The sequence below is a fragment of the Penicillium diatomitis genome (genome assembly GCF_028827545.1).
Source record: "Penicillium diatomitis strain IBT 30728 chromosome Unknown utg000005l_segment0_segment0, whole genome shotgun sequence".
Taxonomy (NCBI): Eukaryota; Fungi; Ascomycota; class Eurotiomycetes; order Eurotiales; family Aspergillaceae; genus Penicillium; species Penicillium diatomitis.
The window spans coordinates 545,909-561,492 of NW_026623177.1; the positions used below are offsets into that span (position 1 = coordinate 545,909).

Sequence of the window (15,584 nt, forward strand, 5' to 3'; positions counted from 1 at the left end):
CAAGACTGCGTACGTACGCCTCGTACGCGTGCCCGAATCGTCGGGCAATCGGCGTTAGCTTTGCCTGAGTTCTAGCAATGCCGCGGAACGACCAAGCTCGGTCAGGGACCGCACCTAAGGTTGTCTATGCTGACGTGCGGTCATCCGATTGAGATATGATCTGCGTCAAATTTGCCCATATTTATACCTTCGTGCAGTGTCCGTCTTGCCCTCCACCCAGGAAGCAGGATGCGGTGACTCGGCAGATGATCCACATAGCTGAACATACGAAGAGGGCTTCCTGTGTTCAGATGACAGTTCGTCGGTCCACGTTTGGAGCCTATCTAGGCGCAAGACTTGGCACAAAGTGGACCGGTGTTTGACGGACGAATGATGCCTTCATCATTAGCAATACTGGCATCAATCTTGGTTGAAGAACCGTTGCAGGTTCAATGCGACTTGCGATGTAATTCTCATCGCTCAATGGGTCGGGAGTACTGCGCTGGCAAAGATCCCTCAACATTCAGCGTGTCAGTCGAGTCTCACGTGCCTTTGAAAAGCTTCAGGGCGGCTTGCGTAACTGAGTGCACAGACCATGCATCTCATTCGAGCTAAGCAGGCCGGTCTGGTCACAATGGTCACCAAAAGAAGCATGCTACTGGCTTCCACAATCGATCATAACGTCGTTCACCTTCGTCGTGCTGGAGCTGAGCCCGGGTCGGTGCCCCGCCGCAGGTTCACACAGTCCTGGACTTGCCCTGACTGAGTCAATCAGCCTGGCTTGATTCGAGCGTGAAACCGTAGGATCGCCCACTGGCCCTTGACGGAGAGGCTTGTGGAGCTTGAGTAAGAACAAGTTTAGACGACGCGTATGCCTAGTTGATGGGTCAAACAAAGCATCGAAGACTCGGCACATATATAGTCAAAGACATCTGGCTGAAGTGTCTTCTTCCCATCAACAATACTTGGACTCAAAAGCCCCCTTGTATCAGCCTTCATCCAGCAAGTCTCCATACCTCATCAGATATGGTTCGCATCGTTTCCGCTATCACTGCCAGCCTCGTTGCTGTTGCGTCCCTTGTCGCCGCTCATCCTGGTCATGACCACAAGGCCGAAGCGGCTGAGCGACGCCAATTCATGGCAAGCGCGCGAATTCAAACCCGTAGCTTGTCTCAATGTGCCTCTCAGTTGAAGGCTCGTGGTCACGAGGCGAAGAATGTTGCTCGTCGCCATCATGCGGTCCGGAGCATCCGTCACCGTCGAGGTTTGATCGGAGGTACGAAAGCTGAATTGCCTGACGTGAACCATTCACTAGCTCACGACTAATTGATTATCCTGGTCGTAGGCAATCGATACTTCAGGGCTCGTGATCTGGACAGTGCTCTGGGCACTTCTCACGCATCCAACTTGACTGGAATTACTCCTTCAACCGATGCCTCCATCCTGTTCGGTTCGGAGGCCACCTGCATTCTGGCGCCAGATGTCACTCAGGGTCCTTATTGTACGTTTTGTCAGGATTTATGCGTACAAAAGCGCTAGTCAACGGAAGAACAAACGAATGCTGACTCTGGACAGACGTGAGTGGCGAACTCATCCGACAGAACATTGTCGAGAACGAGGGAGGTGTCCCGCTGTACATGGATATCCAGCTCATCGACACCAATACCTGCGAGCCTCTTCCCGATGTGTACATGGATATTTGGCACTGTAACGCTACTGTGAGCTGATTCTTTCTTACTTCTCTGCTCCTGTCGTCTTATGCATGACGCTGTGTTTGTCTGACCACCCTATTTTCCCATAGGGCGTTTATTCTGGTATCCAAGCCAATGGTAACGGCGACTCCTCGGATGGGACCAATCTGAACGCGACCTTTCTACGTGGAATCCAGCCGAGCAACAGGGACGGCATCGTGCAATTCGAGTCCATCTTCCCTGGTCACTATACTGGCCGTGCCACTCACATACACGGTTCGTCCTGTTCATTGCCTTCTCTCCTCGCCTTTTTGCCCCCCGCATCTCTAACAAGATTGGTATCTCATGTCTCCAGTCCTGACCCATCCCGTCAATGAGACCACTGCCCTCCAAAACAACACTATTTCCGGCCTTTACTCCTCCAAGACTTCCCACGTTGGTCAACTCTTCTTCGACCAAGACCTCATCACCCAAGTTGAAAAGGTCTCTCCGTACTCCACCAACACGCAAGACCTGACCACCAATGCCGAGGACAGCATTCTGTCTGAGGAGGCGGACTCAATCGACCCCTTCATGGAGTATGTACTCCTCGGCAATGACATTTCCGATGGTCTCTTTGCTTGGATCACCGTTGGCGTGGACAGTACTGAGGATAGCACCGTGACTCCCGCTGCGTATTATACCGAGCAGGGCGGCGTTGAAAATGAGAACAGCGGCATGGGTGGTGGTGGTGGTAGCGGTGGCCCTGGCGGCAGTGGTGCTCCTCGCAGCGGCGGATTCTCGTCGATGGCTGCTACTCCTTCTTCGTCAATGGGCCTGGCGGCTACATCGAGTGCTGTTGCTGCATGCGGTGAAACTACTGCTTAAAAGGCCTTGAGCGAAGAGCTCCAAGAATCGTCGTGGCGCTTGTTGGCCGGTGCAAGATTCTGAGTGGGCCGTGCAGTGCAGTGCAAGTATGGATACTCGGTAGTTATCCTGAATTCGTGCTTCGTGTTAAGATGGCACAGGCTCTTCTATGTGATGGCACATTTATGGTTATTTGACATTCGCTAAGACCCCCATTGACAATTCGAGACATCTTACAGCGGCCGATAATTGAACTGGAGAACGAACGTAATCTCACGAAGATCGGTGACAGGACGTGATAGGCCGATCTGACAAGACTACAAAATCAGCAAGATAGCGAGCAAGCCCTCTGAATGACGTTCAAAGTAATAATACCCTTCAAAAGATGGTATGAAAAAATCTTTGAGCCTCTGCCATTGAAAGACTTCTCCAAAGGACCATCCGAAATTAGAAGCCCCATTCAGATAGGAATTTGTCAAAAAAAATGTCCATGCGATTACTACCAGTACTTACATGGACTAGTGCCTAACTAGTACTACCACATGTAAGAGTGGAATTCTACCCAAGAGGTGCGAGCCAACATCGACACCAACCATAAGAGGCTCCATCCAGCCCGGTTGAATTCCCAGACGAGTACCTTATGTCTAGTCATGTCAGACAAGAGAAAGCGCAACGGAAATGAGAGGTAACGCTGCGAGATTAAATAGGAATGCCTACTACCTAGTCGTCGCTTGCGAGGATTGGCCATTTCCACGACTACCTGGATCATCGCAGATTATCAAGCACAGAAGGAAAGTTAGGTTGAACTACCTATGCTCACCAGGAGAGGCCGTTGCCATGATCGGATTCAAAGAAGTCACCACCAAATTTCGTGGGACCGAGCTGCAACTATTCGATGATCAGAAGAAAGAGTAAAGAGTGAGATCAAGGTATAATGGTTATCATTGATTGGATAGAATTACGGGGACATTGATAAAATCCTCATTACAAAAATGGCGGCATACACACGTAAACGCATCAACACCCCTGGTATCCGCTGAATGACCGGTACCAGTCTGCAAAAAAAGCCAAGAGGGTATAATATCGAGGTTGACACTGTCTCCTGGGATAAGGGCAAGGTTCGAAGTTGATAAAAAAAACTTTTCCCTTGCTCAGGACGAACTGTTCAAACATCGTGGCCGATAGTAGCTAGAACGACCGAGAATGAGTGGGCTGAAATTTGATTCTTTTTCTGGGACTTCTTCTCCTGCACCAATGATCGATTATCTTGATCAGAGAAGAGAGGCGTAAGAAAAGAATCGAACCCTGCTTCACATCTCTTCACAAAAGGAGAAAAAGAAAAAAACACACCAAGGTCGACGGGAATGATCCGAGAAATGACCTAAGCCTCGACCTGGGTGACGGTGGGGCCGGTGCTGACCTTCTCGTTGTAGGTGACACCCATCTCGTCGGCAAAGGTTGAGTGAGGCTTCCAGCCAGCCGAGGTACGGGGGTGGTCTCCTCCATCATCTTGTCGACCTGCTCGAGGGTCAGGCCCTTGGTCTCGGGGATGAGGAAGTAGGTGTAGACAAAGGCGCAGGCGCAGAGGGAACCCCAGACGAAAAAGACCTTGGCACCGAGGTTACCCTGGTTCGCGTCGACGAAGTAGGGGGTGATGACGGCGATGATGCAGTTCCAGAGCCAGTTGGAGGCGGTGGAGATGGCGACACCACGGGAACGGATGGGGAGAGGGAAGATCTCGCCGATGACGACCCAGGCACCGGGACCCCAGGTCACGGCGAAGAAGAAGATGTAGATACAGATGAAGGCGATCATGGCGGAGACGGCGTTGGGGTTGCCACCGTCGGTGACACCGATGATGGCGACGATGAACTGGCAGACAACCATGCAGAGGGCACCCCAGAGGAGGAGGGGACGACGACCGACGCGCTCAATGGCCCAGAAGGAGATGGGGGTGGAGCAGACGTTGACAATGGTGGTGATCATGCTCAGCAGGAAAGGGTTCTGGATTGTGCCGAGCTGCTTGAAGAAGGTGGTACCGAAGTAGAAGACAAAGTTGACACCGGTCCACTGCTGCATCATCTGGAGCGAGGCACCGAGAACAGTGCGGCGGACGTTGCTGTTGGGGTGGAAGATGTTGCCACGGAAGCAGTTGATCCAGCTCTCGAAGTAACCGACCTGGGGGATGACGGACATCTCATACTGGTAGTTTGCCTCGATCTCGCTGAGCTCGAGCTCGATGTACTCGGAGTCGGGGGCCTGGCCACGAATGCGAGCCAGAGCTTGACGGGCAGCCTCCTTGTTGTCCTTGCGGATGAAGTAACGGGGGGACTCGGGCAGGAAGAAGAGACCGATACCGAGGATGAGGGCCCAGAGCATCTGCAGACCGATGGGGATGCGGTAGGAGCCAGAGTCCATGCGGTTCTCGGTGGCATAGTCGACACACGAGGCCAACATGAGACCGATGGTGATGCAGAACTGGTAGCCGGAGACAATAGCACCACGGACCTTGCGGGGCGCAATCTCCGACATGTACAGAATGATGATGGCGGAGACGAAACCAACACCGAATCCAGCAACGAGACGACCGGCAACCAGGAGACCAATGCTCGCGGAGGCAGTCTGCAGAACAACACCGACGATGAAGACGAAGCATCCGCCGATGACGGTTGTACGACGACCGAACCAATCAGCCAGATCACCGGCGAGAAGAGCACCGAAGAAAGTACCAGCGGACAGAATAGAGACAATCAGAGACTTGCGGGAGGAGGTGATGGCAAAGGCATCGGGGTTAGTGACGGCCAGGGAGGGATCCTATTCACATGGACCAAAGAGATTTGTGATTAGCAGACGGTTCACTTGGACTGACTTGGGATATGTTGGCAGATATCTGGCGGGGGAACTTACAAGACCCTCGAATTGAGAGATGAAGTACTTCATGCCCAAGACACCGGAAATGTATCCGGAATCGTAACCGAAGAAGATACCACCAAAGGCAGCAAAGGCACACATCAGATAGGTTCTGACGGTGACGGGGGCCTCAAGACGAGTCTCCTCGACATTGTCCCCCGAGTCCATGGTCACAGCACCACCGGGCATTGTGATAAGAGGGGTGTTTCTTTTCTTCACTAGTAGACGTGAGAGGAATATATGAGGTCGTTTCGAGGTTGAGACTCGAAAAAAGAAAGAGATAGGAGAGAGGATGAAGAGAGAAGACCCCGGATTGCCCGATATAGCACAAAAGTCTGGGGGAGAAGAGTCGAGGACCACAAGGATGAGAAAAAGGAAAAACGAATGTAGATCGAGGGGACGACAGGATGTTTATATCCTCATCCGACTGCCATGTGTTCTATGAATGTGGGCAAGGGGACCTCCGCCTTTCTTTCTTTTTCTTTTTCTTTTTTGGGGTCGCCCACTGTCCCCGGGTCTGGTCTCCCCATGGAGTTCTCTCCAGAATCTCATATCCCCAGACGAACAGAAACCCCGGGCGAAAACAAAAAGGGAAATGAGGTACACAACTGGAAGAAGGAAAAAAGAAAAATCCATAAAATCAAAGTCCGTGAATAATCAAAAAGAAAAAAAAAAAAAAAACCCCCCCCCCCGCCGAGTCACCCGAAACGGAAAGGTAAATGGATGGAGAAACAAAAAACCTAAAATCCCAGATTTAGTCCAGAATCATCTGAGACGGTAACCTTGGTTAGCGCATACACAACAGAGGAAGTTGCCAGTAGAACAATACAATTGACGAGGGGAATTGCAGCATGACTTCTGTGCTACTTAGATGTCCCCTATATTTGATCACGAGGATAGTAGTAAATTTATCAGTACGTCTGCTTTGTATTCCAACCTTGTCGAGACTCCGTGTGCCATTCTCCTTCTCGTGGAACATACGGTGTCCCAGCTGCAGAGACGAACAGTCTCCCACCCTCGACCCCATCACCCGGTTCGTGGTCTGAATGGGACTGGAGATATGGAGACGCAGGGAGACACCACGAATCAATCACCCGGATGGTCAGACATTGGCCCCTCTCGGCTTCGCTCTTTTGCCTTCACGGCCACGGCCACGGCCGGAGGTCCTGCTTGGCCACCAGCACATGCGGATACAAGAAGTGGTTGCCCGATGGTCGGGTTCTTGTCTGGTGGCTTGGGCCCAGGGAGCCGAAGGAAAATTCCAGCACATTTCTAGGAAGAGGAGCCGTGGTGTGTATCACGGGATCTGCTGCGGCAGATTGAGTAGCACGGCTACTCTTTGAATGGAAACTATTACTACTACTACTACTACTACTACTACTACTACTACTACTACTACTACTACTACTACTACTACTACTACTACTACTACTACTACTACTACTACTACTACTACTACTACTACTACTACTACTACTACTACTACTACTACTACTACTACTACTACTACTACTATTACTACTACTACTACTACTACTATTACTACCACTACTATTACTACCACTACTATTACTACCACTACTATTACTACCACTACTATTACTACTACTACTCCTCCTCCTACATAACAAGATATTTCAAGTGTAAAAAACATACCGCACTTTATGTTAGGGATAGTCTGTACTCGGGAGTGAATAACAGCAATTCCTAACAAAGTAGGCAAGAAGACAGCAATGCTTTGTACTCGTAGTGTAAAGGAGTCAACTTCCAAGCAATGTAAGTGGCCAAAAAAAAAAAACCAAAAAAAAACACGGAAAAGCTGCAGGACAATTATCGGACCAGAGGGACCAGAGAACAGAGAGAGAACAGCCATTGGGAACAAGAGGGACATCAGACCGTGGCCTGCCGCGTAGGAGTACTAATTCCTGGTGAATTTGGACCAAGATTTGTCAAGTGGGGACCTTACTTACTTTCTAAGTACTTACTAGGTAAGATAGTTACCTAGTAGTTAGTATCATACCTTCGTATGTGCCATCACTGCAATCATGCAATGTGCAATGTGCAACATGTAAGTTAATAACAAGTCTACCAGTTACAGTCAATACGGTGGTGAGCATTCTCAGACATGACCTTGAATAATGGTGGCCAGAAGAGAAAGCCGGAAATTATCTGAATGACACCACTGGATCAGTAAAAGTCCCTCGATACAGTAGAAATGTAAGACTGCAGATGTAGTCGGTAGTCACTGTACAGGTACCTGTCTAGATTCACTACTCCTCTCCTGCGGGAGAGAAATCTCAGATCGAACTCACCTTCCAAGTGGAGCCGGGGACGAGGTTTGCACTCGTGGGAGAGACATGTTAGAGTGGAGTCTTCTCGGGTTCAAGAGTCGGGGGGGGGCAAAGGATGGGACTAGAAGACACGAGAGAGAGAAAAAGCGGGAAACGGGGGAGCCCCATGGGCGATGCGGGTTGTTCTCCTCGTCCCCCAGTCACACTCTCTTTGTGGGAACCCCCGGGTGCTTTGACTCTTGGAATGTATGGAGATGCGAGATGCAAGATGGGAGATGGGTGATGAGAGATTCGTCTGGAAAAAACACCCTCCGAGTTCAGGTGGCGGTTGAGGGTCGCAGACGCCCATGGTAGTTACTATCTAAAGCATGACTTCAAAGTTATTCATGTTTTTTCTACTGGCTAGAGTACGTTTGTCTGTATAGGCGGTGGCAGTTATTTCCAAGGGTTCAATACAAACTTAAGAAGCAGTGATGATGATTGCCACACGAAGCAGAGATTGACTGTTGAATATCCACTGTACAACTACAGTGTACACTGTAGTCTGTACAGCCTTGGTGAGTTTGCTCGATTAGGTAGGAGTATCGATCGCATACTGTGGTGATGAGCGGGACCTGGTCGCCTTCTATCACTTCCTTGGCCAGGTAAACGTCTCAACGATGGTACCTGTTCACCTACTAGGCAGGTCCATACTTCATAGTACTGCTATCTATAGTCAAGGTAGACAAGGAACTTACCTCTCTATAGGTCAGGTCTGGGAACTGACCATGTGTCATATATTTTTCATGGCAGCCGTGCTCGGAGAACCACGAACCAGGCTCTCTCTTTCTCTCTCTCTCTCTCTCTCTCTCTCTCTCTCTCTCTCTCTCTTTCTCTCTCTCATCGAGGATCACCCGGCCTCCAGGCTCCAAGCAAAGTACATACCACTCCATGCAGTCATGCACCGGTGGTGGTACCTTCAATGGCCAACAGGGACACACATGCATGCCGGATCCGGCGGGAGCAGAGCGGAAGTCCAGAGCGTGAGCTAAATGGGAACAAAGTCCAGAGGTCATGCCGACCGAGCCAGTCAGGTGCTCGGCTCTGGTGTGTCTCCGGTTTAGACTCAGCCTGCCTCGTCCAGTCATGGCGGTTCAAATCGACGTAGCGAACAGCACGGTTGCCCTTTGGAACTCTTTTTCCCTTTTTTTTTTTTTTTTTCTTTTTTTTTCTGATTTTCTTTCTTGCCTTCCTCCCCTGCAGAGTTTCCCTCGGCTCACGGAGACACTCTCCATTTTGGGATACCTGCTCCGCTCGTTGCGTCTGTTGGGATTGGCTCTGGCGCACGACCCAGACTGCGCCACGGGAAGCCAGAAGTATGAAATTTGCAGACGCCAGAACGGTGGAGGAGTGAGAAAGGAAGAGCGACAAACTTGGTACGAGTTTGCTCAGCTGGCCAGTACCGAGTCCCCGACATTGAGGATTTCTAAGCTCAGTGACTGTGCTATGCTTGTATAAGGTCACGCGAGGGAAAGATTGCAGTATGATCTGCCAACCAAATGACCCTAACACAGTTCTTCACCTCCAAATGGAGCAGAAAAGTGAAGGCACAAGGCACAGGGCACAGGGCACAGGGTACAGGGCATAGGGCATAGGAAGAGATCTCCCCCCGGGATTGAGATCCAATGAAACCTTTCATTTACCCAGCTGGGTTCGTCTTGTCTGGTGCGTCCATGAATGAGATATCAGGAATTTCGCGTCGTGAACTGTTTCCGGCCCGCTGGCGCACATTGCTCACTGCCTTTGCTCGTCCGCGAAGCTTCGGCCTCGGTTAGCCGCGCCGTGTCTGTGCCGTGGCGTAGCTTTATCTGTTCTCAGATGGGCTCCCGAGTCGCGTGAGCCGAAAGATTCGTGAACCCCGTGGGCAATGGATAGTGGATAGTGGATAGTGTATAGTGGACAGGGAGTTCGGCTTATTGGAGTACCGTAGACACTTACCGCATGTTGGTGGAGTGGTTCAGCCTATGGAAGTACCGCAGAGCCAGACACTTGCCGAATGTTGGTGGTCAAAAGCAAATGAAGGCCACGAACATAGACACAGCTACTACTACCAGTCAAGTGTATACACCTTGACTCTTACTAGTTGAGCCTATTGCGGAAGCGTTGAGCACTGACCCAACTGGAAGGACCGAGGTCACACAGGTGTGAACTGTGAACTGCGAACTGCCGCTTGGGTCTCATCTCAGGTCTTCTACCCAGTCGCCATTGAGCGCGTGTCAAGGGGAGAGAACTTTCGCACAGCTCTCTCATCCATGACACCTCGATCTTCAAGTGGTGCCAGCCCCACCCCGCTTGGGGATCTTTGAGAGGGGAGTGAGAACAGACGACTAGGCGAGAGTCTCTCCAAGTCAGTCAAGTTCGACTGGTTCATCATTGCAGCGGCCTGAGCATCAGAGGCCAAGAAAGGAAGAAAGAGTCCCTGCCCTGGTGCCGTTTCTTGACGGTGCGAGCTCACTTCAGCCAGTTATGAGGCATCCTTCCAACGGAGTCTGGGGACAAGATGTTGTGATTGTGGGGTAAAAGTGTAATCCCTCTCCTGCAATCACTAAGAGCTTCATCAACAAGGCAGGTCAAGCCCAGTTGGGTAGGGACTCTTAGGGAGACTCCCCAAGGTTGACGACGAGGTTTAAGCGCTGTCCACCTCATCCGTGGGCTGAAGAGAGACAAACCTTGGAACATCACGTGGCGTCCAGTCACTGACGATTTGCCCTTTTGCCTCCGCCCAGAATGGACAGGTGATCGTTTTGAGTTTTCTGGGATCTCCGTGAGCTTGTACAGTAGTAGGAGTGATACCTTAGGCTGGTACCACGGACGTTTTCGTTCAAGCGTCACTCCCCTCCTACAGGCTCCTTCTCCGTGTCTCTCACGGTTGCTAACCGTGGTAACTTGAGTGGAGAAGAAGTTTTCTTCTTTCCAGAATCATCCAGTGGTCCCCGATCCACCGTCCACCGTCACATAGGCGAAGGCGTGGAAAGGCGCAAAAGGCGCAATTCTTGTTCGGATTAATATCGGGACAAGGTCTTGGAAGACGGAGATGATGGGCTGATAGTCGGCGCCTTGGGACTTGACAACTCCGTCCATTTCACCTCGATCCGTTTGGCAACGGAGAAGAAGCGTGATGGAAGGTGGGATGGAATGTTTGCCTGAAGCGCCATGATGATGTCTGCGAGTCGGCGACTTGTGTCGTTTTGGCCGATCTTCGAGGTGAGATTGGCTGAAAGGTACAACAGGGGATTTTCCCATCCTGGGAGAAGGGTTCCCATTTCAGCCGTACAGTTGACGTGGTCAAGTCATTCGAGTATACTCTTGAAACTTGAATCTACCGGTTTGGTGGACTTTGGCATCCCCTCGTTATTCCTCCTGCCCTCCCTCATCTTGGTTCGGACCAGCGGGCTGGCCGGTACGGTAGACTACCCAGTTGTACTACCCTGACGCGACTGCCATCGGCCAGATCGCACGGACGGTCCCAGAGGATGGGGGCGCCGAGATAGCATCATCTCCAAGCGATGGTACATTTGCACGCCTGCATGTGCACTCGATCTCGACCTGGTGACTCGCTCATCTCGGACAAATGAGGTGAATGATCTGGTACGTTCTACAAAGGAGCATGTGGACTTGCACATGCACGGGTAGCGCGACTCTTGAGGAGCAGGAGAGTTCCCGTGCTCGAGATCTCCACAAGCCGAGTCCCTCGTGCGGCCAATCAACCGTTCCAAAGTCTGCAAGACTAAAACCGGTCAGGCTAGTCAAACTCAACCCTGTATGGTAGTATCGACTATCGAGTAGAGTACTATGTAGATACAGTGGAATGAGGAACCCATGATCCCACTATGGGTGAGCAGAATACCCGGGCAAAAGTCGGATTTCTCTCCCCCCCCGATCTTCTGTCTCTTTCACCCCTCCACTTCGTCCCTCGCTCTATTCCTTCTGCTCTGAAATTCTCGCCGGGGCCGACTATCAAAATCCGTCTTTAGCGATGCTATGACCCAACCGGGTTAGCACCGGGAAATGAGGGGCGGGGCACACAGCAGACAGGGACCAGCAGGGATGGAGTGACACGGCAGAGCGCTGACTTTCTCGGGTCTCCCCCCCGCTAGTCCGCGCTTGGACACCTTTACTGGCCGACCCCATCCCCAAACTGGGCAAGTCTCCTTCCCCTCGTCCCTCATCCCGGGTCCCCAGTTCGTCCAGGGTCTTCGCTAGCATCGCCCGGCAGACAATTCAGGAATTCAGGGGGGGGATCGTTGCATATGACCGGTGAATCCTAGTCATCCTAGTCCATCAGGCGTGCCAACTTAAAATAACCCTAATGGAGTTGCTGACATGGGTCAAATTGAACGACATTCCACGAGCCGGCTGCGAGAGACATGTCACCGCAAAGGAACGGTATCCTGTGGGGAGGGGCAATTGTTTCAACCGGGGTAACAGTGACTGATACGGGGAAGAAAGAGGCGGGGAGGGGCAATCAAATGAAATGAAAGCAGGAGGGTTTGGCAAAAAGTCTTTTGAAGCGTGTCCAGAGTCTAAATGACCGATCGCGCACGCCACGAGGTGTCCGTTCGTCTTGGACTTTCCCGGGCTTCTCTTGGTATGCGTGTCTGCCTCCGAGTTTTGTTTCCATTTGGAAACGTGACTTGGACCACCTTCCCTTGGCAACAGGGACACTAGTCCCTTTTGGGAGGCGGCCCCCGGGGGATTTCCCAGGCTCTGAAGCAGATCAGAGTGAAGGGTGAGTGGTGAGTCGTGATTTGTTTTTGGGTGGACTGCGATCATCTCCACGGCTGGGACGGAGGAGAGCCGTGTGTCCAGCCACAAGGCTCGGCAACTCTCTCATCGAAGGAAGTCAAGGACGCATGGATAACGGCAGCTGACAGCCCCCGAGGATGATTGAGGTAGAATATCGAAAAGCGTCCTGTGCCACTCAGTCCGGTAATACAAGTCCACACTACTACTGGCCCCGGGGAGACTGGATCACTGGAGTATGGGACAGTTCCTGTCCTAAATGAGCCACCCACCCACACCGGCCAGTATCTACCTAGTCACAGCCACGACCCAAAGAATCACGACTTCATGGCTCGATGCTTACCAACCGATTTTATATTTTTATTTCTTTTTTCTTTTTTTACATAACAAGAGCTTCTCGGTGAACATCCTCGACCTAGCGCCGACGGCAAACACCTGGATCCATCTCTCCATCCCCATCCCGATGCCTTTCGCTTGTCAAACCCGGGGAGAGAAAACTCGGGGTCGGCCAACTTTCAGATCTTTTTCAGGCCGTCTCGTCCCCATGTCTTTGCTCCTCTGTTCCTTTCCCGAGTAGACGGTCTGGGCCTGGATCCCGGCCGAACCCAATTGTTGTCCACACTCCACCCAATGCGGATGCCGTGTCGACACTCCACCCAATGCGGATGCCGTGTCGACACTCGTCAAGTAGACTATTGGACCATTGAACCGTGGTCACTGGAGTCTGGAGACGAGGGACACGATTCTTCGTCCGCCAACTGGAACTACATCCCGCGTTTCAAACGGTTGAGCCGAGACAGTCTCCCTCGAACCCGGGGTCGGAGTTTGCCGAGTAGTGACCCATTTGTGTCCCGGGGATACCGAACAAATCGGGCATTGACATTACACCATGGAGTCGACGAAGAACGAGAAAAAAAGAAAGACAAGAACAAGGAAGCAAGGACTTTCCCCAGACTAGCTCTACAGATCTTGAGCCTACACTCCGCATCCACCTCCGCATGCGTTGATGACGATCTTTCATGGTTGACAGGCTTCCGATCGACCTTCTCGGTGACCCGATACAGCTGGAGGTCACGGACAAGAAAAGTGAGAGGCAAGGCATGCGGAGGCAGAACCGGGGTAATGGAGATGAACTGGTTGCCACGTTTTTTTTTTTTTTTTTTTGGCTTTTTCTCTTAGATCAAGGCGTGAGGCTGTCGAGATGATCTGGAGTCTGGGGTCTAACAAGTCTCCATGAGCCTCGGGAAATCAGACTGCGGCAGTCCGCAGCTTGACAGATGTGTCTGCTTTGACTTCAAGTCCCTTTAGTCTTTCCTGGCTTTAACACTTGTACCAAAAGGAGATCAACGACATAATAAGGGGCCATACTCGGCATAGTACCTTCTTCCCCATGTGTGTTCAATCACGCTGCAGGTAGCGCAAGCTTACCATCCGCAGCCCTAATAGTGTCCATGACTCCGTTGCTCATGATGAGGCTGTTCCTTGAGGAGGTCATGAATCTCTCATTCCAGCAGGGCTACACCCTACCTAACTCCAACAGAGCAGTACGTAAGTCCACTTTATCAAACCAGAAGTACCTAAGCGTATTCCCTGCTCCGTCCTAGATGACCATGGATTCTGTCTGCACCGTTGTATGTCTTCGTGCGTGGTATGTGCACCACCTTCAAGCAAAACCCTAAAATACAACGATTAGTCCTTCGGCCGGGGCCAGGAAATGACCTCGTCAACTGCAGATGGACATCCGTTTGGTAAACGAGGTCAACCGACTGCTCTATGAATGAAAACAACACCAGGTCATAACCTTACCACAACAACAGGTCATAACCTTAGGTCTAGGTCGCGCGGGCTACCCTTGACGTTCGAGATTCGAAGGAGCCATAAGGTGCCTACCGACATACGCACCTACGTACAGGTGGGACGGGATGTTTCCAAAGCTGAGGTCCTGTCTGGTGGAGGTATACCTGATAGGTAGGCAGTTGGTTGGAGGTAAGTAATTGGAACGTTAGATAGTCTATGACAGAACCTATAGCTGTCGAATAATGTAGCCTTATTTAATTGTTATTTTTATCTTGGAAAATTGACAGCTCACCTGTCTCCAGATATGACAGCCCTGGGTCGTAGATTACATGGGGCTACCCTACCTACAGGGCAGGGCTGTGAGCAGTCATGAATGGGGCTAGAATTTGGATTTTGGTCGGGTGGTCTGGATATATAAAATGCGGGGTGAACAACGGCTTCACGGGCTGTTCACCAGCGGCTGAATATTCCCGTCAATCCGGCCGATCGTGAGAATCCAATAAGGGTGGCGCATAAATCTACCACTGATTGCCTGTACTGTACAGGCTAGGCCGATGAATTCCAGTATCAAGTCAACATGACATTTCCTGATCAGCATCAGTGACAGTCCCCTGCTACCACCAGTATCCTTTTTGTCTCTGCATTGAACCCCTCTTCTAGACTCCTCAAGCGGTGCGCAGTTGCGCACTGACATTTCACTAGGCTTCGCTTCACTGGGGTATATGCACCTCATCGATTACTCAGTGAAAACCTGCCTAGCCCAGTGTCGCATCTGGCCGTCATTGACGATCACGCATGTTGCCTGATTCCACCGGATTGAGGTGATCGTCGTGCATGTGACAATTAACCAATTCATAGCTGAGACGAGACTTGAAATTTATGGACTTCTGCGTACAAGGCGTGACTCTGCCATGGATTAATAGAAAGATAGACATGCCACTACGTATGCGCAAGTCGATCCTTTCACTATCAGGAATACAAGGCGCATGTGCTGCCCGAGTCATGTGCTCACCGGCGCACTCCACTTCTTCAACTCATCCGTTGCGTTGCACTTTTCAAGTTCTCACCAGCTCTTCCCCGTACTGCTTCCCACCGGCAAGTCATAGTCATTGATTGACCAGGTTGAGATGCTATGACGGACGGCGTTGCGTGCATGAGTTACATCCGGTACGATAATTTCGTTCAGCTATGAATGATCCCGAATCAAATGGCGCGGACTGTGGACGGTCCACGTCTGACTTCAGGTATGCTGTTCAGCACGATTGACACGGGGCGCGGTCAGGTGTGA

The 15,584-nt window shown here is 51.3% G+C and overlaps 5 protein-coding genes across 5 annotated transcripts; 4 read left to right on the plus strand and 1 right to left on the minus strand.

Annotated features, from left to right (window-relative positions):
* Window positions 1–1,005: 1,005 nt before the first annotated feature.
* On the plus strand, window positions 1,006–2,537 carry N7539_004837 (intradiol ring-cleavage dioxygenase; the record flags this gene model as incomplete). The annotated part of the gene is made up of 5 exons (XM_056934439.1): window positions 1,006–1,255; window positions 1,325–1,480; window positions 1,555–1,697; window positions 1,781–1,946; window positions 2,026–2,537. 5 exons carry the CDS (start codon window positions 1,006–1,008, stop codon window positions 2,535–2,537), a joined length of 1,227 nt encoding a protein of 408 aa, XP_056789633.1.
* A 1,360-nt stretch (window positions 2,538–3,897) lies between these two features.
* Window positions 3,898–5,615, minus strand: N7539_004838 (sugar porter family MFS transporter; the record flags this gene model as incomplete). Its single annotated transcript, XM_056934440.1, has 3 exons — window positions 3,898–3,984; window positions 4,005–5,330; window positions 5,424–5,615. 3 exons carry the CDS (start codon window positions 5,613–5,615, stop codon window positions 3,898–3,900), a joined length of 1,605 nt encoding a protein of 534 aa, XP_056789634.1.
* Window positions 5,616–6,524: 909 nt separating this feature from the next.
* On the plus strand, window positions 6,525–7,137 carry N7539_004839 (uncharacterized protein; the record flags this gene model as incomplete). Its single annotated transcript, XM_056934441.1, has 2 exons — window positions 6,525–6,716; window positions 6,754–7,137. The coding sequence occupies 2 exons, from the start codon at window positions 6,525–6,527 to the stop codon at window positions 7,135–7,137; spliced, it is 576 nt and encodes a 191-aa protein (XP_056789635.1).
* Window positions 7,138–8,320: 1,183 nt separating this feature from the next.
* Window positions 8,321–8,743, plus strand: N7539_004840 (uncharacterized protein; the record flags this gene model as incomplete). Its single annotated transcript, XM_056934442.1, has 2 exons — window positions 8,321–8,361; window positions 8,605–8,743. The coding sequence occupies 2 exons, from the start codon at window positions 8,321–8,323 to the stop codon at window positions 8,741–8,743; spliced, it is 180 nt and encodes a 59-aa protein (XP_056789636.1).
* A 27-nt stretch (window positions 8,744–8,770) lies between these two features.
* Window positions 8,771–9,214, plus strand: N7539_004841 (uncharacterized protein; the record flags this gene model as incomplete). Its single annotated transcript, XM_056934443.1, has 2 exons — window positions 8,771–8,803; window positions 8,960–9,214. 2 exons carry the CDS (start codon window positions 8,771–8,773, stop codon window positions 9,212–9,214), a joined length of 288 nt encoding a protein of 95 aa, XP_056789637.1.
* Window positions 9,215–15,584: the final 6,370 nt, after the last annotated feature.